At 39.5% G+C, this 27,914-nt stretch overlaps 1 protein-coding gene across 6 annotated transcripts in view; it reads left to right on the forward strand.

Annotated features, from left to right (window-relative positions):
• Positions 1-27,914, forward strand: part of PAK1 (p21 (RAC1) activated kinase 1) — a 122,438-nt gene that overhangs the window by 87,508 nt on the left and 7,016 nt on the right. For all 6 annotated transcript variants that reach the window (XM_073215975.1, XM_073215976.1, XM_073215979.1 and 3 more), the window contains exons 6-13: positions 7,424-7,540; positions 10,282-10,456; positions 12,517-12,580; positions 16,117-16,165; positions 20,873-20,985; positions 23,705-23,822; positions 26,423-26,522; positions 27,542-27,738. In XM_073215975.1, the coding sequence (XP_073072076.1) occupies positions 7,424-7,540; positions 10,282-10,456; positions 12,517-12,580; positions 16,117-16,165; positions 20,873-20,985; positions 23,705-23,822; positions 26,423-26,522; positions 27,542-27,738 (933 nt within the window). The remainder of the gene's footprint in view (positions 1-7,423; positions 7,541-10,281; positions 10,457-12,516; positions 12,581-16,116; positions 16,166-20,872; positions 20,986-23,704; positions 23,823-26,422; positions 26,523-27,541; positions 27,739-27,914) is intronic.

The raw sequence follows: 27,914 nt of genomic DNA on the forward strand, positions 1-27,914 counted from the left end.
AGTGTGGGTTGTCTTACTATGAGTCATTATATCTTCAATTATAAAAATGCTCACATGTCCAGTGCTTTTGTAGTGTACTGGGCCCCTTCTTATTCACTATCTCTTTTAGTCCTCACAGGAGTTTAATGAGGTGGGTTATTATCCTTGTTTTATGGATGATAAAATTAAAATAGAGAAAGCTTAGTGACAGTAGGTATCTGATTCCCTGTATTGCTTTCCCCTGATTAATTCTTTCATCAAATGGAAGAGATATAATTAAAGGATGGGGAAGAATTTGCAAATATTAAGATTTACAGGCATTTCTTCCAATTATTTAACAGCAAATTATTGAAGAAGTGTCTGAAGGAAGTTGGGCTGTGCTTTGTGGCTCAAATGTCTTTATGCTTTTATAGGATGACAGCTATCATTAATTGAGTGGCTAGTAAGTGCCAGACACTGTGCTAATAACTATATATGTTAGCATAATTAGTTCTCACAATCACCTTGTGAAGAAACTATTAATATCCCCATTTTACAGGCAGAAAAACAGGCTTTCCGGAAGACTCATAATTAGCTATTGTGTCAGAGTCAGATTAGAACCAGGGTCTTCTGAGTCCCAGTCCAAGATTCCTTACACTGTGGCAGGGAACTGAGAAGGAAGATGTCATAGAGGTCTTATCAAGGAGACTGCAGTAAATCCATAGCTATGTTGTTCACTGGTGAGGAGCCCTGGGGCTCATGCCATATGGCAGAGAGGAAACACCTGCGTGGTAAAAACCTGTACTGGTTCAGTATCTGCAGTGAAAACCACTCAGGCTGTCATGGACATTTTTTCCCCCAGTTCAGAACATCTGTCCCTGTGGATCAGCGCTCTGTATTTCCTTAGTAGTTTTACATGGGGGATATAGTTTGTATTGAGGGAACATGTTATTATTTTCACTTGATTTGTGAAATTGGATGGGATCGCTATCCCCTTAACATGGGTTAAGAAATTGAGACGCAGAGAGATTGACTTTCTCCCTACCCTTGACTGAGTTAGTACTCAAAACCAAAACAAAATTCAGTTCTCCTGAGCACTCATTTATTCATGCATGCCATAAATATTTACTTAGCACCTTCTTTGTGCCCAGGTGTAGGTGATGCAAAAATGAATGTGAACTATTGTAGTTCTTCAGAGAAAATTAACAACAGACTAGAGAGAGAAAGGCTGCAAGAGAGGTATGAGTAATATCCAGTGGGAGTGGTATTTGCTGTAGTGATTTATTATGCCTCATGGTACAAGGAAGTTTGCATAGTTGTTAGGCCCTAATGATTTGTTCACTTAACACAGTCTTTAAGGTTCCTTCTAGCACTAAAATTCTGTTACTTGTGGCTTATTGGTTTCCATGGCGTTTTAGTGCCTGAATTCTCATTTATAAAATGAACACCTACTATGTGATAGGGTCTTTGGGTATTGGGGAGTCAAGGACTAGTAAGGTTTTGCTTTTAATCTTGACATTTAGTGAGGGATTTGAACATATAAACAAGGTTTCATAATATGTGTCAGGGAAACACAGGTAATGATAACAGTCACAGGAAAGGGCAATGCTTTCTCTTCTGAGACAGCATGAACAAAAGCCAAGTTAAGGATCTATCATGTGAGGCCAAAGAACCTGGACTTTGTGCTGTCGCTAAGAAAGTACTTTAAATAGAAGGTTAATACAGTTGGATGTGCATTTTAGTCTAAACTAAAATCTTAGATTCCTCTAGAAATCGGATCAGGGTCATGGAATGAATTCATGAGCCTGCCTCTCTTGCTACCCCAAATTTCTTAATTTCAGAAAAAACATATTAAAAATAAATTTAAAACATTTCTCCAAAACAAAAATGACACAAATTAACTGTTCTCAAGCATTCATGGAAGATAGAGAGCAAGTAAGATCAGATTGATCAGAGCAGAAGAAATCACAGCTCAAAGTATGTGTAAGAGAAAACTCCCAGGAAGAATAACTTCAGAGAAAATGAGCTGAGACGATATACATAAGAAGCAGGAAGGGGTCCTGGGTCATCTTCAAGGGTAAGTTAATTAAAATTCAGCATTTGAAATGGCAGGGGCAGTCTCTATCTTACAGTGAGCAAGAGGTAGCAGAATTTTGATTCTAAGCTTGAACCAAATAATTTTCTAAAGAAGATAATGCCTGGTTTGGGCATAGAAGCCTGAGTGAGAAGCAGAGCAGAACCTAAGTTAACGACACATCTCTTCAATAGGTATAAAGAAGGGGGAAAAGGCAAAGTAGCTGTGCAGCAGAAGAAAATACACTCAATTTCTCCATCCCAAGAGTAGATTTCTCATACTTGTGCTAACTGGGAGAAGAGGAATCTCTACCCTACAAGCTCTTCCATGGAGTTATGCTTGCGAGTAACCACATCTTCATAACTCTCATACAGACTACATTAGATCTCCCAGTCAGAGAAGGGGACAGTGCAGAAACAGACATATATAACTGCAGAAGAAACTCATGTCAGCTACATACACTAATCAGTCTCATCATTTACTTACAAATATGAATGGATAACCAACCAAGGATCTCTAGACACTTTAGGGAAACAAAGCATTAAACAGAAGGATCAAGATAAAGAAATAAAACTGGACCCAGAGGAAATAGACCATCCAGAAAAGAGGATTTAAAAAAATATATAATATGTTCAGAGAGGTTCTATAAATGTTGCATCCACAAAAACATATTGCTATCCTACTACTGAATACAATATACTATTGTATACAATTCAGTGATTTTAATAAATTTTTAGATCTGCGCAGTCATCACCATAATCTAGTTTTTTTGTTTTTGAGTATCGCTGTAGAATAATCCAGCTGGATCATTTTGGAGAAACATCCTCTATTTTGTCTTTAGAATTTAAGCTGGTCAGATTCAGAGAAGAATCCTCATCTCCTGCCTTGAAAATTAAAGTTTGGCTGCTAGGTGTTCTAGGAGCCTAGTAAGGGAAGAAGGTTAGGGGTCTAAGCACTCAGTATGCATATATTCACCCAATTACCCTGATTTTAGTATGATACGCTTATATTTAACTGTGCCTGACAAGCCTAATCCAGAAGCCCTGTTTTCTCTTTTCCAGAGAGTAAACGTCTTGTTTTCTGCTAGGGAAGTGAGAGAGGGCAATCACCCAGTGATGTAGAGGAGGGGAAGAGATTTAAGGATCCAACTGCATCTTAAATGATTTTTATTGAATCTGCCTTTAGTACTCTTCCCTGCCCCTCCACTTCATCTCCAGTTTCAGAGGCATATAATGCTACAAAGTCCCCAGCCTTTTGAGGATTCTGCAGCACAGATGTATAGGTTGGTTTTCATCTTTGTCCCCTTCGGCTATGGATTCAGCCTCCTCGAGTCAGTTACTATCATTGCCTCCTTCTTTTGCTACTCGTGCCTTCTTTCCTGTCTTTCCCATTCTTTTGGGTTTAATGCTTTTAAAAAACCATACCTTTATTTGTTCTAGTGAGATTTCAAGAAATAGATGCCTATGTTTAATTTGCCATCCTTACCAGGCATTCCTGAGAAAGGTTCGCCTTTTATTACTTATATTTCCATATCATTTAAATTGTGTAACGAGAATCTACTATTTTTATATGCACTTTAAAAATTTTACTTTTGAAAAACAAAAACAGCTTTATTGAGGTATTATTTACATACCATAACATTATATTATTTTAATTTACATACTATAAAATAAATATTATTTACATACCATAAAATTAAATAGCACAAAAATCATCCATACTGATTATACAATTCAGTGATTTATTAAGTTTGTAGACTTGTGCAGCCATCACCACAATCTAGTTTTAGCACATTCCCATCACCCCCAAAATTCCCATCATCCTTTGTTCCCTTTTTACAGTTCATCCAAATTGCTATGCCCAGCCCTAGGAAATCACTGATCTTTCTGTCTGTATGAATTTACTTTTTCTAGACAGTTTATATAAATGGACTAAAACATGTAGTCTTTTGTGCCTAGCTCCTTTTACTCAGAATAAAGTTTGTGAGTTTCATCCATGTTGTGGCATGTCTCATTACTTCATTTCTTTCTATGTCTGAATAATATTCCATTGTATTGATATACTACATTTTTTGATCCATTAATCAGTTGACGGGCATTTGGTTTGTTTCCAGTTTTTGGCTATTATGACCAATGCCCATGTGAACATTCATGTGCAAGTTTTTGGGTGGATGTAAATTTCCATTTCTAGAGTGGAATTGCTAGGTCATATGGTAACTCTATGTTTAAGCTTTTGAAGGACTGGCAGACTGTTTTCCACAGTGGCTGCACCATTGTACATACCCATCACAAACTATGAGGGTTCCAATTTCTCCATATTTCCTCCACATTTGTTACTGTCTTTTGATTACAACCCTTTTGGTGGGTGTAAAGTGGTATATCATTGTGGTTTTGACTTACATTTCCTAGTAGGTAATGATGTTGAGCATCTCATCATTTGCTTATTGGCCATTTGTTTATGTTCTTTGGAGAAATGTTTTTCCTGTTGATTTCTGATTTTAATTCCACTGTAGCCAAAGAATACATTTTTGTTGCACTTTCAGTCCTTTTAAATTTATTGAGGTGTATTTTATGGCCTAGCATATGTTTTATTGTGAGGAATGATCCATATGTGGTTTAAAAAAATATGTATTCTTCAGACCTTGAGTGGGATGTTCTGTGTATGTTAGTTAGGTCGAGTTGATTGATAGTGTTGTTCAAATCTTCTGTGTCCTTGCTAATTTTCTTTCTAGTACTGTCAGTTTTTGAGATCTCTTTCAGGTCTTTCCCAGCCTTTACTTTCTTCTTGGCCCTTTTGAATCTCTTATGTGTGTGCACACAACCAGGCATGTATGGCCTATGTGGGGCCTCTCTCTAGGGTCTGCTGTGCCTGTAAGCAACCTCAGCCAGAAATTTGTTTGTCCAGGAATTCAGTCTCAGACTAGTAGAGGCCTAGTTGGCCTTTTCTTGCTACCATTTCTGGGAGGTCACTTCCATTGACAGCACCATGGGGCCTGGGCATTGCCCACTGCTCCAAATGAAAGTGAGCCCTCTTGGACCACATAGTTACAGCTCATCTTGCCCTGGAAGAACCCCTACTCTAATGAAGCTGGGGGTGGGGTGGATGGGAATAACCCTGGGCCAGAACATCAGAGATTCTACTTCTTTGCCCAAAGTTCAGCAGTTCTTAAATGATAAACATTTCTCAGCAACATAAGTAGGCTTCCAAGAGGTTTTTGGAATATATCAGACATGGTCCCATCTCAGGGTTCTTTCATCTGCTAGGAATATTCTTTTCTCAGAGGGTCCCGTGGCTTTCTCAGTTCATTCAGGCCACTGCTTAAAATGACTTCTCATTAGAGAGGTCTTTCCATGACATCTCCATTACTAAAGTATTATTTCTCTCCTCCTAACCAATCTCTACTCTCATAAGACGAGGGACTTTATCTATTTTGTTCTTCATAATAGCCCCAGTGCCTAGCATAGAGCCTGGTAATACAGTGAATGAACAGATGACGTGAAGTCACTGGTTTTTTTTCAAACAGAAGCTTGTGGTTATTAAACATAATGATAATTTAATTGATTCTTACATCTTGCTAGCTCCTTACCATTTATGAAGTGTTTCTATACCCACATCACTTCATTTCATCCTCCCAGTGGCCCTCTGAGCTAGGCAGAAAGCTGCTGTCATTATCCCCATTTTACAGATGAGGAACTTGTGTCTTAGACAGCTTTGCCCAGGGACACAAGGATGAGAAGTAAAAATCTGGGACAAAAGCCTTTATCTCTTGAATCTGGTAATTGTTAGTACCACCAGCCAAAGCTGTCACCTTTGGAACACAGGGAATGCTAGTAAGGAAGGTGATAAAACCCCTGGTAGGGAGCAAACCTGATGTTCACAGTGTGCATCGGAACCCCAGGGTGATGATGCCGAAGCTGCTGAGTCAACATCATTTGCATTTTGGGGTTCCAGTTAATTTCTGCTGAGTGAAATAGTGTGAAGAAATGAAATTGTTGCAGGAAAATATCAAAATATGTGCTTTGACAGGGCAAGAACCTCTGCTGGATTTTAGAACTGAGAGTAACTTAAGGTCACCCCTCAAAATGTACCACCCCTCTTCTTCCACATTCCTCAAGGGATGAAACTTGAGACCAAGAGGAGAGCTTCATTGCCTGTGGTCTCTAAAGCTAGTTGCTTCCAGGTGGCTGGCACTGTCAGTTTTCCAGTTATGTCTTGTACTGGAAGTCCTGTTAGAGTCTATCAGATTGCCAGTTTTCCTTACCTTAGTAGGGCAAATGTGGTAAAGGCCAGTACAGTATATTCCACTATGAAAGTTCCTTCACTTGTCCCCCTCATCCTGACTCCTGGTTCTCCTTTCTCCAGAGGCCCCACATGGCAGGCAGGAGGGAACTCACCCTCTGTGTGTCTCCTAGGACAGATGGTGAGCCACTTCAACACATGGACCATCTTTTTCATCTTTGTATCTTTATGTCAACAGTATCCATCACAGTATCTTACTGAACACAAAGTAGGTGCTCGAAAAATATTGGAAACTGTTGAATCATACAAATATATATTAAAAGATCCTTATTGCCTCTCTGGTCCTATGCCATAATCATTTAATTTCTATCTAAAACCTCATGTTTTGGAGCCCCTTTGTTTCTTGAATCTGTGCTGTAAACAGTAATGGTGTGATATTTTTGCCCAAATCTGCTTTAAAACCTGCCACTCTTGGCCCAGCTTTGTTAACAGTTTGCATGGGAGAATCAAGTTTCTGAGATTATAGCAGATTCAATCAGTGTTGCTGGTTAAGGTTTATCATAGGACAGGGCAAAAGCTTAGTGAAATGGAAAGCATCCAGTCTGGGCAAAAATCTGTTTTCCTCTTGAGACAAGGAGCTCCTGATATTCTGTAAATTCAGGTGGAGGCGAGGGTCCCTGATGCTGTAATAGATCCAGTCAGTTTTGGTAAAGAAAGGAAAAAGAGAGGCAAACTCCTGGCAGTCTGGACTTCCATTTACCGTATCATAAAGCAGTGAGGAATTATAATGATAAACTGCAAAATTCCAGACTTTTGATCCCTTCCCTACATTTCTACTCTATTTCCTGTTCAATGTGGAGAACAAAATTCTTGGAGTAAGGATCTATGAGCTTGTCTTCAGGGTTTGGATTGCGAAAGGCAGGCAGAGGCTTTGAGGGGCTTGCCAACCCATAGTTAGGCTTTGGGTGGGATAAGGAAGCCCGCTGAGGGACTGAGCAGATAATGGTAGCTGCTGGCTGAGTTCCTGACACTGGCTGCACAAAGGCGGAGGCTGATGTGGTAACCAAGTAACATCAGAAGGGGTATCAGAGGGAGGTTCCTTCGGGGGCGGAGGCGACCCTGGTGAGAGTCTGGCTTTTGTGCACTGTACAGAATGTGAAGGCGGTGTCTGAGACCCCTGCAGTGCCATCCGTTTCAGAAGATGAAGATGATGATGATGATGCTGCCCCACCTCCAGTGATTGCTCCACGCCCAGAGCACACAAAATCTGTGAGTCTTGGGGACATGACAGCTTTGTGATTTATTGTATTTTGGAGGGGGGGTGATGGGTTGGTGCTGAGTTCTAGAGATTTAATATTCTCCTAGGTGCCCTTAGATTTTGGAGCTGCTAAAATCACTGAACTACCTTGATTGGAAGGTACTTCCTGAATGATTAAAGACGAAGTGGTGTATTTATTTGTTATTGATTTGTAAATAGTCCCAAGGTGTCCTAGATAATTGGTGTTTATATCAACCCCGCCCTAGTTTACTTAGCCTGTTCTCCACAAACAGGAAGAAAGACAGAATTGATGTTACTTAGTACAGGACTAACATAAATTTTTGCAGTCTCCTGGGAAGCAACAAATTAGTCTGCTGCAGATCTTTCCTCCTATGTTAAATGCACAGCATTCAACCTCTTAGAACATCACTGATGATACTGAAAGACCCGAGAGAATTTATAAATACGTTAGTGCTATTAATATGCTGGACATCAGGAGTGCACTTTGATGCCAAGCATTAGGAGTGGTTTTATTTAACTTCCTTTGAGGTTCTTGCATCTCAGAATAACCACAGTCGCTCTGTCCTCACTTTGTACAATCTGGTCCCCATACCTTTTTCTTGACTTAACATCACTGATCACTGACCTATCATCAGATGATAATCTACTAGTGTGTCTTTGTTTGGACTTTTTATTACAACAAGTGCTTCATAATCAAAGAACAATCTAGGACTTACGCTCTGTGGTAATACAAAAAGGATGCCTTTGGAGCCGAGCATACAAGGAGGAGTTCAAGCAGAAGATGGTTGACAGACTATGGGAGTTATTCTGTAGGATATTCAAGGGAATTAGATGACCTTTTAGGATGAGAATTTATAGGCAGAATCTGTGGAATCGCCTTTTCTGTGGGTCACAAAGTCACCCTAAAAGGAGCTTCAAAACTAGAGAGTTGTCAAGATATCTCCAGTTTATATGGCCTTTTTTTGGTTTGCAAGCATGTGCACTTAAAACGTTTTTCCCACAAAATCATGAATTCCTCAAAAGTAGAAGAAATACACATGTATATATTTGCAATGCTTACCATAGTTCTTGACAGGAATCAGAAGGCAGTAAATATTGAATGAACAAGTGAATTGATAAATTTGATCTTCATAGCATTCCTTTCAAAAATGGCATTGTTCATTTCTAATTTATGGAAGAAGAAGCTGAGATTTGGAGAGGGCAAGTGATCTACCCAAATTCCTTAGTAAGCAATAGAGCCAGGATAGGAAGCAGGTGATTGTCCCCATGTCCAGGTGGCTTTGCACCATAGCACAGTGGCCTTTCTGTGTGTGCAGGTCTGTGCTCGGAGCCAGAGAAGGAGAATATTAGAGAAGAGAAGGGCAGGGTTTGTGCCCTCAAGGAGCCATGTCAGGAGAACTAAAATAGGAGAACAAAGCATAAAAGTACAGCTTCAGGTACAAGGGGTATAGTTTGTCTACACGTACAAGAATAAAAAATTTAAAAATCAGTATGCCAAGGTAGTTAGGAAAGAAGCTATCGTTTCTGATTTCAATGTCTTGACTTATTGCTGTTTTCAATACGTGGAAAGTTCTCTACCATTCCCACCTTTTAAAATCCTGTGCATCTTTCAAGGCACAGCTGAAGAATCCCATTTGTATATTCATTGATTTGTCAAACATTTGCCTGAATGCTTGCTTTTTGTCAGGCAACTGGTTAGATGTGGGAACTCAGGGATGAGTGGCATATTCCATGTCTTCATAGAGCTTAGAGACTAGCCAAAAGATACTTGTGATATTTTTATGTAAAACTCTGATAAATACCTTGAAGCAACTCCTGGGGACATTTCGGGAGTATAACTGGTGATCACTTCTTTTGAATTTCAATAGGGTATAGTTTGCTCATTTCTTATGACATTTATCCCTTTCTGCCTGGTAGTTCAGATTTTCTTACAAGACTTACTTCTCAAGAATAGAGGACAGGGGCAGCATTTTGTACAGTGAGGCAAAGAGTAGATTCTCAGTAAATATTTAAGTAAATGAATGAATAAGAAATAGAATATTAGCAAAAATTTGAAAGCTTAATATCTGCTGGGCATAGCATGAATCATTTTACATGTTAATTGATTTATTACTACAACCCCATAATATAGGTATCATGAATTAATATCATTTTACAAATGAGGAAACTGAAGTACAAAGACATTAAAATAATCTGCCCAAGGTTGTCCAAATTGTAAGAATAAGAGTTGAGATTTAAGCGCAGGTGGTCAGGTTCTTTCAAGTTCGAGTCTGTTGTCTAAATGACTACACCCTCTGCCTCCTAAAGAACAATTGTAGTTCTTCCTTTGCAAGGGGTCAGGATTTTAAAGAGGGAGTAACACAAAGGAAGGTAATGTTCAGTGTATTACCAATGCAAAGTGCTGTGGAAAACAGGATAGTCATTTCAGCTTGGGAAAGAATTGAGTTTTGTAGATGAAGGGGATTCCCATCTAATGAATCTCCTTTAACTAATTTATATTGAGAGTTGTCCACCCTGTGCTAAATATCTCTTGGGCTCAGCCTCTCACTGAAGAGCAAGGAAGTCCGTTCTACCTGTGGTGGATGGGTAGGCACAGAGGAGGAGGAACGTAGATTTTGACAGAGAAGGGATGAATTTATTGGGATTTGCTACCACAAGTCTAAGAGAGGCTCCTGAGCTTCCCCTGCGCTAACAAAGGCTGGCCTTTCAAATTCTTGCACCGACAATGCAGGTGTACACACGGTCTGTGATTGAACCGCTTCCTGTCACTCCTACTCGGGACGTGGCCACATCCCCCATTTCACCTGCTGAGACTGATCCCGCTCCAGCAGACGCTCTGGCCCGGAACACTGAGAAGCAGAAGAAGAAGCCTAAAATGTCCGATGAGGAGATCTTGGAGAAATTACGTGAGCACTTTATAGCTTCAGAGCTTTCCTCTGGTATATGAGTGATGGAGCACAAAGATAGAATTCCTTTGCAATAAAGATTCTGGCCCAGTACTTGGTTTATGTGCTGGCTGCTTATGGTTGATATCTTAGCCACACTGTGCTTCTCTTGACCTTGCCACTGCACCCCTCTCCTCTGTCTTACCAGCCCTGATTGGATACCATCTTAGGAAGGGACTATGAGAAACAGTGTGGATAGCTCACTGGGAGGGCTAGGCAGTGCTCACCGTAGGCATGGGTTATGGATAAGACAGAGAACTTTTATCTAGTCTGGAGTGTTGGGCTGAGAAAGACTGACACTTTGTCTGTTACCTGGTGGGAAAGAGTGCTGTGATTGATTATTGATGTTCACCATAGACTAGGAGAAGCCAGACCTGCATCTTGGTTGTGGGGAAAGAGGGAAGGGAAACTAACATTTTGTGAGCCTGTATAATGTTCCAGATATTCAGTTGATTTTTTTTTTCATTTATTCATATGTTAATCCTGTGAAGACACATATTGTAAGGCTCAGGGATGTTAAATATCCAGCCCAAAATCACACAGCCAGAAAAGTAACAAGGCTGGGATTAGTGACAGGCCTAGGATTGTACGCCTGTAAATTAGAGCATGTTGCCTCTTGCCCTCAGGTGGAAACTTCATTTTGCTTTCTTTAGTGGCCAGAAATGGGGATTTATTAGGGTAGCTTGTTTCTGTGTTTCAGTAAACTGCAAGAGAGTTCATATTGCAAGGAAGGGCAAGGTTGGTTTGCGGGCTTGGAAAAGCCATTTGATAAGGCCTTTGATTTATTCTTTGTGCCTATCTACTCCGAAGGAGGATTTGATATGACTGATTTGGCCAAATTGCTTTCTAAAGCTGAGGTTTCTGTTTCTCTAGCTTAGCAGCTCTTGATTTCTTCCTGATAATTCTTGTTTGCCTTTTTTTTTTCTTTACAAAATTTTGCTCTTGTAAAGGGTGCCCTTGTCCAGAGCATTTATGAAATGATGAGGTAAGGAGAGCCACTTACCTAGCCATCTGTTTACTCCTATATGTAGTCTTTTCCTCTGAACCTTATGTATATATTTTTAACAATAATACTTAGAACATAGAATTACAGAGAACAGGCTGGCCTGGGACTTAAAGACATGGGCTGAAGCCCCAGCCCTGACATTGCCTTGGGTCTTGGGCAATTTCCTACTCTTCTCTGGACCTCCTTTTTTTCCTTCTCTCAAGTAGAGATGAAAATACGTGTCTCGTTTTTAAATTAAATGAGATAATATATGTGAAAAGTACCAACTCTCAGTAATTGGTGTTAGTGGAAAGCACATGGGACTGGGGGACCAAAACCCAAAATCCTGATCTTAGCTCTGACACCAGTTTCCTGTGATCTTGGGAAGAAGTATCCTTCCCTTCTGTGGGCCTCAGTTTCACCATCTCTAGAGAACAAGTTGTGAAACCCAAATTCTCTCATACCTCTGTGCCTTTGCACTTGAAGTACTTCCTGGTGTAACCCCCTTTCAGCTTTTTCTCCCTGGCAAACTCCTACTTAACCTGTAAAAATCAGTCCAGATAGGTTCCTCTCTGAAGCCTTTCCAGTTTGTATTCTGTGCCTCTTTCTGTATCACAATAATTATTATATTTTTATGGACCTTTTGTTTACTTGTGTGTGTCCTCCATGAGATTGAGCTTCTTGAGAGCTAGGACTCTCTTAATTGTCCCTTTATTCCTAGTGCTTAACATAGGGCTTGGTACATAGGAAGTGAGCATAATAATGAGTAAGTGTTTATTGAATTAATGAATTTTAAAATGAATGAGTGGTTTTTAGGAGTTTAGAAATGGAATAGATTACTGTGAATAAAAGCAGTCAGGAGATGAAACTTTTGGTTGGAACTTCTGAGTGAACACTAAGGAGCTGCTTAGTATGGTTTTGGGGTATTGGAGGTAGTTCTTTAATTCTTGACAGCTCCAGGGTTTGGGGGAACATGGGGCCTGTTTTGTATCTTGATCTGGGGAAAAATGATTCATGGTCTCTGTTTCTTTCAAAGGGAGCATAGTGAGTGTGGGCGATCCTAAGAAGAAATACACACGGTTTGAGAAGATTGGACAAGGGTTAGTAGGGGCATTTTCTTTCCCTAGAGAAATGACTTGAAATTGTGTATGCTGGTATATATGATTTTGCCTTTGTTTTGCCACTCACAAACCTTGTTGTTCTTTTTCCACTTCATCACTCTCCCTTTTGGAGGGGCTATGTTAGCTTGACTTCAAGTTTGGCAGAATTATGCTTAATAGGAGATGTGCTATTAGCTGACCATGTTGCTAAAAATACCCCTGCTGTGAGAGTAAAGAAACCACTTATTTTTCTAGCACAAAGTTTGCTTCCCAAATTACAACTCTGCTTTTCCAGGTTAACTCTGTTTACCTGGTGCTGAGACCTACCACCACCACCAATATAAAACAGAAGACTCAGAACTGTAGACCCTTCTGCTAGTGTAAGGGGACCCATTTTTCTAGGTGGATGCCAGAATTCACATCTCCAGCTTTCTGGTTTCTTCTCTGCATCTTGTATGCTGTGCGCAGAGTACTGAACTAGCAAATCTTAACTGAGTTCTTGTTATGTGCTAGGTAGGCCCTGTGAAGATAGGTAGCTGTGAATCAGACATAATCTCTGCCTTCAAAGACCTCATGTCTACAGAAGGAAATAGTCAAACAAGGACTTAAAATATACTGTGATAAGTCTTCAAAGTGGCCATTATTTTGATCAAAAGAAGCCAGACATAAAGCAGATTCTGTCTAATTTTATTTAATTTAAGTTCAAGAACAGGGAAAACTGAAATAATGCTAATAGAAGTCAGAATAATGGTTGCATCTGGGAGGGGAATGTTGGTTGGGAGGGGGCAGTGAAGGAACATTCAAGGGCAATCTTGGTGGTGAACACATGGGTGTGTGTGTACATATTAAAAAATCATCAAGTTGCACACTTAAGATTTTTTCAAATTATGTTCAGTAAGTTATACCTCTATATAAAAAGTAAAAATAATGAGATTTCTACAGACCTACCCAAATTGCTAAAATTAAAAAGGAACTAAAAAAAGAAGTATCTGATTTATAGAAAGCTCTCAGCGTTAGTTGAGTGGAAGCCTTGTTACTAATGAAGCTATTGAAATTGTCTGTTTCAGTTTTCTTTCTTATGCTTCCAAGGACTTCTGAAAATAAGATGAACTGTTGCATACAATACAAATGTTGTGTTTGTACAGCAGTCTATAGCTTACATCTGTTATTTGCATCTATTGTTTAACTTAATCTTCAAAACAACTCCGGACTTGGGTGGATCCCAGAGGACCATTTTCCTGATCCAGTGCTTTACCTACTAGACATAACTTTATGAGTCTGAACTGTTATAAGGTAGTTAGTACCTTGAGAGAAAATTATTTTGCTTGCCTCAGAGTAATCTGGGATGGCATTTCCTTTATCTAATTACATTGAGGTACTAAGAATGCAGCAGAAATTTACAGAGACAGGTGTGGATAGGTCAGCTCCCATTTATGGGAGCCCAGTTTCTTCATCTTTAAATTTAAGGGAGAGGGTCTATGGATTCAAGGACTTTCTCCTCTAAAATTTCTGACTTTTTAAAAAATTCAAATGTAGAGACCCATGAATAGACAACATCTGTAAAATGTTTTTCCTTGTTTACTTGACAGGTCTGTTATGCTAAGAGAGGAATGAAATATTTATTAAGCACCTATGTGTTTGTCTCCACATTCCATGATTTAAAAAATATAAATGTCATACAAATATGATGCATTGGTTCTATTATAATTTTGCCTCTTTTTTTTGCCCTTTAAGACCGGAAGGCTTTTTTTGACCTAGAATTCATATGTCTAATCGTATGCCTATTCAAAGTAGAAATAATCAAGTACTAACCAGTGGGCCTGAATAGCTTTCTAAACATCTGTAATCAGGGAGACATAATCCCAAAATGTCCAGTCCCCTGAGGCCTAGGCATCTTTGCCCTTTAAGAATGGTACATCTAGTAGGATGGGGAGAGGAAGATAGATACCGGTGTTATGATAGAAGATGGCTAGATGTAGAAGGATTAGGCAACGGGGAAATACCTACCAGTGCAAATAATCCCGTCCTTATCTGATAGCCCATATCTTATGATCACAATTTCCTGGAATGTAGCCAGGGTTCCAACTAAAGAGAGATGGTTAAGAAGCTGGTAATGGTAATTTCTAGCTGCAAGGCAAATTTACTAATGACTTTTCTCCCTAAACTAACCTAACTACCTGCAAGCGTCATCTCAGGGCAAGCCTTCGCATTTTGCAATATATAGAATTTTTAATTTCTTCAAATCACATCATATATTTATGACATATGGCATGTACAGTTACAAATAATTGTTGCATATTACCATCTATAAATTATAGGATTTGTGCTATAGGCATAAAATAAGGTTTTTAGTTATTTAGATTGAACATGATTACTTTCCTAGCATTATTCCTAGTATTTCTCTGCACCCCTTTCTTCCCTCCCTCCCACTCTGTTTGTTTGTCTGTCTGTGTGAATGTGTGTGTGTGTGTGTGTGTGTGTGTGTGTGTGTGTGTATATACATGTGGATATGTATGTATAGTTAGGTTATTTTTACCTTGGGGATAGGGTAGTAGTATCAGATTTTCTGGGAGGTTATGTGTTTGAAAAAGTGCATTTAATATTATATGTTTGAAAAAATGAAAAATAAAAACCTATTTTACAATAAAAGGTGCAAAATAAAAATCACATATCTTCTTGATAGGATAAATGATTGTAAAACAATGTTCTAAAGGGTCATAGCATCAAAATAGAAAGGGTGCCCTGAGACTATTTTAGGTCATTCTGTGTAGTTCTTAAGGTTTTTATAGTTTTTTAGTAGTTATAGTTTTGCAATGTAAATTTTAATTTAATATAACATGTAAGCATACAACTCAGTGAATTTTCAAAAAGTGAACACACCCATGTAACCAGTACCCAGATCAAGAAGCAGAACGTCACTGTTACCCCCAAAACCCATATTCCTTTTTGCTAAAATTATGTGCTAGCCCCTACCTCATTGTGAAATTTCCCTGGGGTCCCTTTCCCCTCACTCTTCAACCCCATTTGAAAATCATACATCTACTCTTACCCTGGTTTACAGATGAAGAGTTTGAGGCCACAGGAGAGAGTAAAGCAGCTTGCCAGGGTGATGGAGGAGAGGAGAGGAGGAATCAAGAACAGGAGACTAGTATATTGAAGACCTATTATATTTAGACACTTGGATTTTTGAATTAATCAATTTAAATCCTCTTACACCCTCTTATCTCTTATCTTCATTGGTGAGGAAAGTGAAGCTCAGAGAAGTTAAATACTCTGCTGAAGATCATATAGCTAATAGGTACGAGGTAGATGCCCCAGACTGGAGCTCAAGTCTGTTGCCACTGGAGCCACTGTTCTCTGCCACAACATACTGCCTCTCAAATATGAAAATAGAAGAGGGGAACAGTGGGAGGATTGTTTTTGCTGCTGTTATTATTAACACTTAAATTGCTAGATTGTGTGTACAGCTGCATTTAACAAACATCACTTCATTTAACACCCATCTTTTCTTTTTCTTTCCCCCACCTGCTGTTCAGTGCTTCAGGCACTGTATACACTGCAATGGATGTGGCCACAGGACAGGAGGTGAGTATCCACCATCAACTACACTCTTCAGTTCTACTGCTTCTTTTTATTTCTGGTTTATTTTTAGTCCTTCTTAGCTCACTAAGGGCACTTCTAGTCTCTTACTTTAGCAGACCAGAGCTAAACAGAGGAGTAACCGGATGAGACTTATAGGTTTTAGATGAAGTCACTCTGGCTACAGTGTAGAGAACAGATTGGGGGAGATGAGAGTGGAACAAACGAGTCAGAAGGTTACTGTGTAATTCTAGGGGAGAGATGATGGCTTGGACTAAGGTGGGGAGAAGTGGGTGGATTTGAGAGGTACTTAGGTGGATTTGATGGAATTTGGTGATTGATTGAATGGAAGGATGACTTGCAAGTCATTGATGTTAGTCAAGGAGAAAGTAAAAAGGTGGAGGCATAGGTTTGAAGAAGTTGGACACTACCTGAGACACCTTCTTGTGCAACTGTGTAGTGGGAAATTGTTTATGTGGTGCTTGGGAGAGAAATCTGATACAGAAGAGATTTAAACATATGTCTCTTGACTCCTAATCTGTGCCCAGGATACCAGTAAATATTGAAGCCCTCGTTTGGAGGCACCTCTTTGTCCCTGTCATTTCATTAAGCTGTGAGAACTCTGACCTTATTACTAAGGCCTGATGACCCAAGATCTTCAGCAGAAGGAAGCTATGAAGGGAATGGATTTGAGGTTTTCTTGCCCTCTACGCTTTGGTTGCAGAGCAGCAATGTTGGCAGGTGGGCTGTGGATCAAGCTGCCTGAAGTTCTTCATTCAGAGAGTACTGGGGGTGGGGGTGGGAGGAGCGCTTAGTCCTGGGGCTGGGAGAGGCACCACCTGTTCCAATGAAAAAGAGTCAGCTTCTGTGGGAGGCTACCAGGACCTGCTTTTATGTGTGTTTGGTGGCTGAAACCCCCTGGTGTGCTGGAGAAGCACGGTTAATAGGGACAGCGTATATCCCATTGTGCTCTTGTGAGTCTTTTACAAGTGTCTAAGCCAATACTGGGGCTCCTTTGAGGGTAAGTCAACTTAAAAAAATCATCATATGGTTAAGGATTTATTAATTGTTTTTTTGAGATGAGAATCCAACAGCTGAGATGCTTACCGTTAGTTATTTATGTAACCACAGGCAAGTCATTTCACCTCTCTGAGCCTGAATTTAATTTATTTATAAAATGTGCATGATAATATTTACCTCATAAACATGTTGGAAGAATTCATTAAAGCAGTGAATATGAAAATACATCATAAGCTTTGAGACTTTCATATTTATTAATTTTTATTTGTACATATTTATTTATTCCACAAAGCATTTACTGAGCATTTGCTTCATGCCACACTTTGTGCTAAGAACTACATGAAAGATTCAGTCTTATGTAAGCACCCAGACATTAAAATCATAAATATAAGAGACCATACTTTCCACTGGGTACATATAGAAGTCTTGTAGTGTTGACAGGAACTTACATTAAAATAATGGTGAGGAAGAAAGGTTGGTATTATTGTGCTAATTTTAAAATATGGTGAATTGGAAGCAGAGATAGAAAAGAAGAACTTACACCAGTTCTAAAAGGAACCCACTGAGGTAGGTACTATTATTTCCTTTATACTGATAAGGAATTTGAGGCTCAGGGAGTTTCAGTAATCTTTGCAGGGTGGTGCTGCCAGCAGTTGGCAAGGAGTAAGTTAGAATCTTTTGATTCTCAGACCTAAACCTGGGCTTTCTGGGCTGCAGGGTCAGCAGAACCAAGGTTAGGCACTCGAGCCCCTTGTCATGTTTCTGGCCTCTGGGGCCTTCCGTGGTGGGAGGCAGGCTGGTGATGGGTGGTTCCTGGAAGGCCTGGAGGCTGCGTGTGTGAGAAGCTGGCCACAGCAAACAGACTTGACTTCACTATGTGCCTGCCCTGTGGTTATGAACTATGAATGGAAGTGAGTCCCTGAGGGTGGCTAATGCAGTGTGGTCAGGAAGGCTCATTTCCTGCGCAGGGAGGGTAACTCTAGTACAGCTGATGTGGTGTTCTCGGGGTGGGTGAGTGAGTGCTTGCTCATTGGGAGTTTTCCACCTGGGAAGAGCAGAGCTATAGTCTGCCACAGGTAGGAAGATTGGCATGTTCGTGCTGGGAAGTTTTCCAGTCACCGATTCAACAATTATATTTCAAATCTATTTTGTGTGTAATAGAAAGAATAGACTGGAAGAGGCTTTGGATTCATATGGACATGTGGGCATTGATTATGACCTCAGGCAATTTTCTTGTAAGTCCTAGTCTCAGTTTCCCTACCTGAGAATGCAGATAATGATTTTCACCTGGCAGGGTTGTTGTTCAGTTTTACTGACATAATGTTAGTAGAGCACCTGACGTGGTGCCTGGTACATAGCAGGTATTCAGTAAATAGTTGTGGAGGTTGGGGTGGTTGGTTTTGCCATTGTTCCTGCTGATGTTGTCATTCTCACTGCTTTGTGCCAGGTTCTCATTGAATGCAATTATTACTATAATTAGCATTTTCATTGTTGTCTGTCTGTATCTGTTAAATTCCTTACTTACATATGATTAACACATTGGCTACTATTTCACTGAGTCCACAAAACAATCCTGTGAGGAGGGGAATCATCCTCAGTATTGGTGAAGAGACCAAGGCTCAGAGAGCTTGTGATTGGTCAAGATGAGTAAGTGACAGCCCTAGCCCAGGAGCTTAGGTCCTCAGAGCTCAAGTTCAGTTTTTTTCTCTTATAGGAATGCTAGCTCTGGCCAGAATAGGGGGATTTGATGAGGTAAAGGGCATTTAGCTTAGCCCATAGGCAGTAGCTATTGAAAAAGTGTCTAGTGTTCTGCCACAGCCTCTGTTATCCTCGGCCTGCCTCTCTTCTCCTTGCTGCTGCCATCAGGGACCTCTATGAAGTTCATAAGCACTGTCCCATCCTCCAGGATGGCCTAAGGAACTCCAAAGGCACTGTTTTGATTCCAATCTGACTATGTGTTAAAAGGGATCACTATGCTTAATGTAATATGTCTTTAGGTCAATGTATTGCCCATCAGACATTTAAAAAAGTTAATCATCTAATGTTGTAGATTAAACAGTGTTGTACAGCCAGACCGGAAGGCTAACCTCATAGGAGACCCCACTCCAAAGCAATTTTTTCATTTGGGGTAAGGAATGGAGGTGGTCAAAATGTTTAAAAGAATCATTTCTCTTATTGATGAACTGGATCTCTGCAGAATACTGTCCATATGTGAAGAAATAATAGAGTCGGTGTTTTACCATTAAAAAAATTTGAATTGTTCATCCTTGTGGAAAGACTAATTTAGTTGTTCTGTTAGGTGTTCATGTTCTTGTCTGTTAAGCAGGAAAAAGAAAATAGTTCTGGGGAATAACATTTAACAAATAATTTAAAGTCTACTCTTTGGGGATAGCATAGCTTATTGCTGATGCTTCTTTTGGTTTCAAAAAGTTATCAACCCACTGAGTTCTCTCTTTCCTTCTTCATCTCCACAAACATTTACTGAGCACCCACTGTGTGTCAGGCCCTATGGATGGCACCAGGGATTGTGAGCTTTCAAATGAGCTCTCAAGCTTCTGGAGATACACACCTTAATCAACATTCATACAAGGCAGAATGTGGAAGTTCCGTAATAGAGGTATAAAAGTCATCCTATGGGTCTTTAAAGAAGGGAAAAAGGGTGTTTGGTTTGGAGAATGAGGTTTCATTCAGCTTGATACAAAGTATATGTAGCTTTTGAGCAAATGAAAACAATGCAGGATATTCCAAATTCAGAGATCAGATCCTGGAGTATATGGAATACAGTGGGAAGAAAGATAGGGGTCAGATCATGAGAATTTTGAATGATGGGCTGAGGAGCATCCCTAGGCAAACAGGAGCCATTTATGTTTTTGAGCAGGGGAAAGTGTTATAAAACGTGGGGAAGATTAATCTGGCCATATATGCAGAATAAATTGGCATCGCTTTTGAGGGTTCTAATCCTGACTTTGTTAGTGAATAGCTAAGCATGCAAGTCATATATCCGCTCTGAATCACAATTACCTTATTTGTCAACAGGGATCAGTAGAAATACCTAACTCATTGGTATCTCTGAGGATTTAATGAAATAAATTTGAGAATACTTTACATAGTACCTGACACATAGAAGAACTGGATGCAAAAGTGCCTTGGAAATAAATATATACCTTATATTTGTATTATATGGATATATGTTTATTTCTATAAAAGTCATCTATCCCTTTATGAACCCTTACCACATTGCCAGATTAAAAGAGTTCTTACACTATTTTGTGTTTCTGTAACACTTTGTATGGAGTTTTGTTATAACACACTTTTTTTATATTACGATTTTTAAGAAATATTTTTTATAATATAAATATTTTATTTAGTAGCATTTTGAGCCTCAGACTTTGGTGCACATCAGAATTGCCTCAAAGATTTATTAAAATACAGTTTTTAAATCATTAGGTCTGAGTGGGGCCTGAAAATTTTCAATTCCAAATTCCCAGGTGATGTTGATGCTGCTGGTCTAGGGACCTCAACACTGAGTTACACGGGTCTACATTAATAAATTATGAAATCCCCTCAGGCTAAGACCATACCTTATTTATCTCTGTCTCTTTAGCAGTCTGTCTCTTTAAGGTCTGGTACTTAGTTGGTGCTCAGTAAATGATGAATGACTCTGGTTGCACACTGAATGTACTCTGATTTCAGGTGGCCATTAAGCAGATGAACCTTCAGCAGCAGCCGAAGAAAGAGCTGATTATTAATGAGATCCTGGTCATGAGGGAAAACAAGAACCCAAATATCGTGAACTACTTGGACAGGTATGAAATAGCAGGTCCTGTCAGAGAGACAGGGCATTGGGGGCCGACAGATGGTGGAACTGTCAGAGAAATCTCGTCAGCCCTCAGAACTGCCTCGTTTAAGAATCTTCTGTGATGGTTAGCTCCCTGCCTTTAACCCTTGGTGCTGCCAGACGCCTCTAATTCCTGCATAGTCTTTCTGGGTTAGGCTAAACCCTACCATCTTGTGGCATCTAACACCTGGTGTCTTAGTACTACTTATTCTGCCTCAGGGAAGCCCTTCTGTGTAGGTATTTAAATCATTCTGCATCCTAAATCTTCCCTTATCCTGCTCATCCTCCTGAATAACTTCTAGTTTGTCTGTGGTTTCTTAAAATGTAATAATCAGTAGTTTCATTTGAGATTTGACCATATGAAGAGAATGGGACTCCTTTGTTTTAAACTCAACACAACCTAATGATTTTATTCATTGTTTTGTCTTATTAGGAGGCCTGTTTCATTGTTGACCCCTAGTCAGTTTGTAGTCAGTAAAAATCTGATCCTTTCTTTATAGGAGCTTGCCTGAAACTGCTAACATAGAACTTTTTAGTTTCCTTCATTAAATCTTATTTTGGTTATTTCAACCCATTGTTCCAGCCCATCAGACTACTGTTCTTCAACATAATAATACTGGTTGTAGCTAACATTTGTGTTAGGTTTTTCTTTGTACCAAGCACTTTCATGAATAGTATCTCATAGTGGGGTAGGGTTTATTATCTATATTTTAAAGTTGAAGAAACTGAGATTCATAGAAGTCAAAACTTAGCCAAGACCAGTTAGTAGCAAATGAAGGTTTGGATTTGAATATTCCTGGCACCAGCATCCATGCCCTTTCCCACCATGTCATGTTCTTTTCTCCCATATGTGAAGAAAGAATGTGAGCTGCTTTCCCGGGTTTCAGAGATACCACAGGTGGAGGTGATACTGGACTATAATTTCATTATGATTTGTATTGCACTGCCAGCTAGATTTCATTTTCTGCCAAATTCTATCAGATTTTTTGTTCTACATCTAAAATGTTGGTAAACTAGTAGCTCCTAGTCTGGTGTAAAAAAAAGTACCTGGGAACTACTGTGGGAGGACAGAAGTGGGTGCCCTGACCTGAGCATTCAGTGAAAGTATTCCAGTTAAGAGTCTATGTTTTCTGTGAATTGTCGCAGAGGAGAACTCCATCCATATTTGTTCTTCTCCAAATATGTTATGGTCTGAGGCTTTACTTTGAGATGTGATTTTTGAAGTATCTGGACACAGTGTGTAGCCACAAAGTGTTTGAGACAACCTCAGTGTGGTTTTGCTTCATCTTGGCTTTGACAGTGACATGTAGGGCCAGGTAAAGGAGCTCTGCTTTGTCAGTGTCCAGAAATAGTCTCTTGGACCCTCATATTTCTTCCCCCAATCAGTCTCAAGTTGACAGATGTCTTCTCAGTGTGAGAGACCATAAATGTGCGTTCTTTGTCAAGGAGGAAATAGGCTAAATAGGTAAAACCCAGTCCTAAATTCTCCTTTGGTCTAATGGTCGGTTATTCACTCTCAAAAGAGATTGTGGAAAAAGTCTGTCAGTTTGTTCTTATGGTCAACAAAAAACTACTTTCAATAATAAAAAATGTAGAATCTTATGAAAAGAGTACTAGTCAAGAGAATAGGATTCATATCTTACCCTTTCCTTGAGACCGTTTGCTTTTACCCAACCTCTCCCTGTGTATCCCACATTAATCCCAATGTCGGGATGAAGTACGATGACATACCACACAGCTCAAGCCAGTACAATCTAGCTGCTCTGTCTAAAGCTAGCAGAAGTGTCTCTAGGCTCTGTAGTATCAATTGGACTATCCTTGTTTTTATTTGTCTTATTCTACAGCTGAGGAAACTGACCAGACCGGCTCGGTGACCTTTTAATTTATCACAAAATGCAACTGTCAGATCCAATCTGTGAGCGCAACTGTCAGTTCTAACTCATGTCAGCCCCGTAATCTCTTTAGGAATACAGTACTTAAGGGCAGCCCTTGGCTTACCAGAAGAGCGTCTGCAGCCTTTGCTGAATTCATTCTGTTCCTAGAATCAGAGACACTCAAAATGCAGACCATTGTTAGCTTAATGACTATGTGTATAATAATTTTACAGCTTTTAGATGGCTTTTATAGCCATTGTTTCATTTAATATTTACATTTATCTTTATTTTATTCATTGACTTATTCAGTAAATATTGGCATCTACTCGGCTGGACTCTGGGGAGAGAGTCTTGAATAAAGTCCAGTACTTGGTCTCCTGGATCTCAGATTCAGTAGAATTCTCAGGAGGTTTAGTGACTTTCCCTAATGTAGGTAACATGGACTTCAAATCCCATCATTGTCAAATGTTTGGATGCACTCTGATCGATGCTGCCAGAGGCATGGGAATCAGTAAAATTTTAGGAAGCATTACTTTGTAATTTGTGATGAGGAAATTTAATTTTATTATATCTTCAACCTAGTGATCTTAGTTCTGCCCTTTGGGGTGTCCCACAACAGTCTGTTTTGTTTTCTCCAGGCAAATCCTTGAAAGATTTCAAGCTAGTGATTCTGTCCCCCAGATTCTGCTTTTCTCTAGAAAAAAAGAACCCTAGACTTCCAGAGCCAATGGAAATGCACGTTCACTTTGTGTATATGTAGCCTCAGTGACTGTGTATTCTGTTCCTTTTCACCCTTTATCTGTACTCTTACAGTTACCTTGTAGGAGATGAACTGTGGGTTGTCATGGAATACTTGGCTGGAGGCTCTTTGACAGATGTGGTGACAGAAACCTGCATGGATGAAGGCCAGATTGCAGCTGTGTGCCGTGAGGTAAGGCCAGTGGCCAACCAGCCTGAAGCCGGAAGTGGCCTCCATATTCATGTCTCTCAGTTTACACCTGACAGGATCTGAACCTAGGCACTGTGGAGATGGGAGAAATAAGTTGGACTCTCCCATCATTCTTTTTATAACTGTTTTGAAATTTCTATTGCCATGATTTTGTCTTTAAAGATAACTTTATTCTGATTATAACATTGCATACCCATTGTAGAAAAATCAGAAAGTACCTATATATATAAGTCACTCTTAAATTCAAGCCTTAAATATAACTACTGTAAATACTTTGTAATATTTTCCTTTATTTCTTTTATATGGACACATTTACATCTTTTTATTCTGCTTTCCTGCTTTCTTCCTGCTGTGAGAGAAATAAAGCAGAGTAAGAAGGTAGTCACAGGGGAGGTACTGCTTTAGACCAAGTAGTCAGGGAACGTTTGGCCCTAGATCTGAATGAAGATCTGAATGATATGAATAAACAAGCCGAGCAGAAATCTAGGGTGAAGTACTTCCAGGCAAGAGAAGTAGGAAACAAAGCTGAGTAGGTATTCTGCTTTCTCCTCATTGCTGTTAAATTTTTGAAGCCTGTAATACGCGGGTATAAGATGTGGGGGAAAGCTCTCCATGCAGAGCAGGGTCCTTGGGGGACAGCCGCGTTTTCATTAGAGCAAGAGGATGAAGGGAATATTCAGGGAAATTGAGGATACTGGGTGTTTTGCTGATGAGAGACTGAAAATTTCCAGTAGCCTAATAATAAGAAAGATGGGGAATTAGGGAAAGAGTAGAAGACTAGATTCAGAGTTTCACAGAATGAGTCTAATAGTATGGTGGAAGTTTAATAATACAAGATCTGGAGGCATGCAGATGAAATTATGTAGTTGCATACTAAATAAATATTAGGACAAATAAAATCATGTGAAACCAATATTGTCCTGGAAAATATAATTATGTTTGCTTTAAAAACTGAGTGATCTAGAACACAAACAACACATAGGTTAATAGAATTAATACACGCCCGGATTCTTAGAAGATGTGACTTCTTTGCTTTGCTGTCCCACTAATGCTGTGGTTCTCACTTTTTTTTTTATTATCTCCTCCACGAAGGAGACTTTTAAGACATTTTCTCCTAATCACATTCCCTCCATGAAATTTTAATACCATAGATGTACTGTATATCTGTTTATATACTGTGTCCCTTTGGAAACCACAAACCATTGTACTATCCAAAGTGTTATTCACTCACTCCAGGAACTTTCAGTGGTTGAGAATACATACATATGTGTGCTTGGGGCAATCAGTTTTCCTCAAATAACTTATCTTTAAAATGAGAATTGCAACAATCACGCTATATATACCTTAAAATACCATATGGATCAAAAAGCACTTAGAAAAAATTTAAATGTTACATAAATAGGTGGTATTACTATCTAAGTTCTAATAGAGATCATCCCCCTTTTTTAAAAATAGTTTTATTGAGTTGTAATTCACACATATATAATCACAGCATATAATTCACCTACTTAAAGTATGTAATTTAATGGTTTTTAGTATTTTGAGTTGTGTAACCATCACCATAATCAATTTGAGGACATTTTCATCACCCCAAAAAGGAACTCTATGCCCATTAGCAGTCACTCCCCACCCACCCCATTTTATCTTTGGGTTATAGACTTAAAATAGTGGATTTAGTAGCACAGCTGAGATTGTCTTTCCTGATCCTCACATTTTACAGATGGGAAAGCAGTAGCCCACACAGAGTAAGTGATTTTTCTAGAATGATACTGTCAGTCAGGTAATAACAGAACCAGGCATTTTCATGTTCCATTAATTCTCTATGTTACTCATTCTGTCTGCTGAGTATAGGTGTTTCACAGGGTTCTTTTCTTTCTCCTCTTATTTTCTGTAACATTTGCCAGTTCCAACCATTCCTATAACTTGAAAAAAAAAATTACCTCTTCACAAATGACTCATAAGTATTTATCTCAAGTCCAGACCTCTGTATAGAACTTAAGAGTCATATGTTCAGTTGCTTACTGGACATTTGTCTGCAAATGACCATAGGTATATGTAAAATTCAACATACCTAAAATGGCATGAATTATCTCCTTACCAGAATAAATTATCCTCCTAACTTCATGCTTCTAATATCACTTCCATATGTCTAATTCCCCAAATATGCCTCCTATTTGTCACTTTCTTCCAGTTTTATCATTATAAAATCCTTCCCTCCTTCCTCAGTAGTTTTTCTTGGGCCTCAGATTTTTTTGTCAGGGTTTTAATGTAAAAAAACTCCAAAATACACTGGAGGAACTCCTGTACTTCAAGAAAACTATTGGAAGGGGTACTCTAATAAAGTACAATAGGTATATTATAAGAAGGTTTTAAGCACAGAGTGTTAAAAGAATGCTTAGCCAAGAGACAGGAGATAAGATTCTAGACCTGCATCACCTGCATCACTGATTTGGAGCATGCACTTTTACTCACTGGGGCCTTGATTTGTTTATCATAGAATGAGGAGGTTGGACTAGTTGATTTTCCATAAGTCTTGTATTATATGTCCTTTCTTTCTCCCTCTGCCCATGCCACTTCAATAGTGCCTGCAGGCTTTGGAGTTTCTGCATTCGAACCAGGTCATTCACAGAGACATCAAAAGTGACAACATCCTGTTGGGGATGGACGGCTCTGTCAAGCTGAGTGAGTAGGAGTGATACCACTTCTCTGCCCCATGGGGCTCTGTCTCCTGTGGGATGGTAATCATAGAATAGTACCTACCAGAGCCACCAAAGGGTCTTTACTTATTCCCAGGGATATGTGGGCTGTTTATCATTACTCACCACTATATAGGGTGGCATTTCTTTCTTTTGTTTTTCATTCATTGAAACATTTAGCCAAAAAAATTTACTGAATGCTTACTGTGTGCTGAGTCCAGTGGTGGGCATCAGGATACTTTTGTCTGTCTTTAAGTAGTTTTCAGTCTGGTACAGGAGACAAAAAATACATAATTAAAAAAAAAGTTTAGTGCAATTTCTTTCATTTAGTCATTCATTCAGCAACTTTTAATAAATGTCTATTAATATGCTGGGCCTTCTGGTAAAAATGAAGATATAATCCTTCCTATCAAAGGCCTCATAATTTGAATAAGCATATAATTGTAAAATTTCAGTGAACTGCAGGTAGAACATTTTGTTCAAATGTGTGAGGTCCAGACAAACAGGATAGGCATGGGAAATGATTAGCAGTCTCTGTCCTGGAACATAGGGTAAAGAACTGACAAAAACAGGGCCATGCCTAGTTTTGAGGGATTTGGATTTAAGTCTGGGACACATGCCCAGGAAATAAAGCAGGGACCTAGTTGCCAGATTCTGGAGTATAGGAATGGTTTTCAAGAAGAAAGCAGAATTGGGGCAAGTAATTAAGACCAAAATGGGCAGCTTGGACTTTAGTGCCTAGTCCTTCTGATTTGAATAGGGGTTAGGAGGCCAGAGATGATGTTTTTTCACATTCCTCTTGCTTCTCATCAAGGCTGAGTAGGAGACAGGCTAGGAGCTGGACATGAAGGTGGCAGTTATGTGACTCCAGCTTTGGAGAGAGAGAAGGGATTGCAGTGACCAGGAGCCAGGCAGATTGACATCCAGGGATAGGCACACAGTTAATTCTTACAGAAGGAGCACCCTAAATATAAATCCTTTCTTCCTTTTCCTTTCTTTTTCTAGCTGATTTTGGATTCTGTGCCCAGATCACCCCAGAGCAGAGCAAGCGGAGCACTATGGTGGGAACCCCATACTGGATGGCACCAGAGGTTGTGACGCGGAAGGCCTATGGGCCCAAGGTTGACATCTGGTCCCTGGGCATCATGGCCATTGAAATGATTGAAGGGGAGCCCCCGTACCTCAATGAAAACCCTCTGAGAGTGAGTGTTACTAGTTCCATTTCAAAACATTTGGGCCCTTGTCTTTAGACCCAGGAAATGGGGCTCAGAATATTCTCTATGCCTTTCAACCTGGATCTCTTTTCTGGATAAAACTAGGCACTGTTGAATTCATATATAAATGCTCAAAGAAAAGGGATATTTAAGTTCCTATCATA

This window comes from Manis javanica, chromosome 11 (genome assembly GCF_040802235.1).
Source record: "Manis javanica isolate MJ-LG chromosome 11, MJ_LKY, whole genome shotgun sequence".
Classification (NCBI taxonomy): Eukaryota; Metazoa; Chordata; class Mammalia; order Pholidota; family Manidae; genus Manis; species Manis javanica.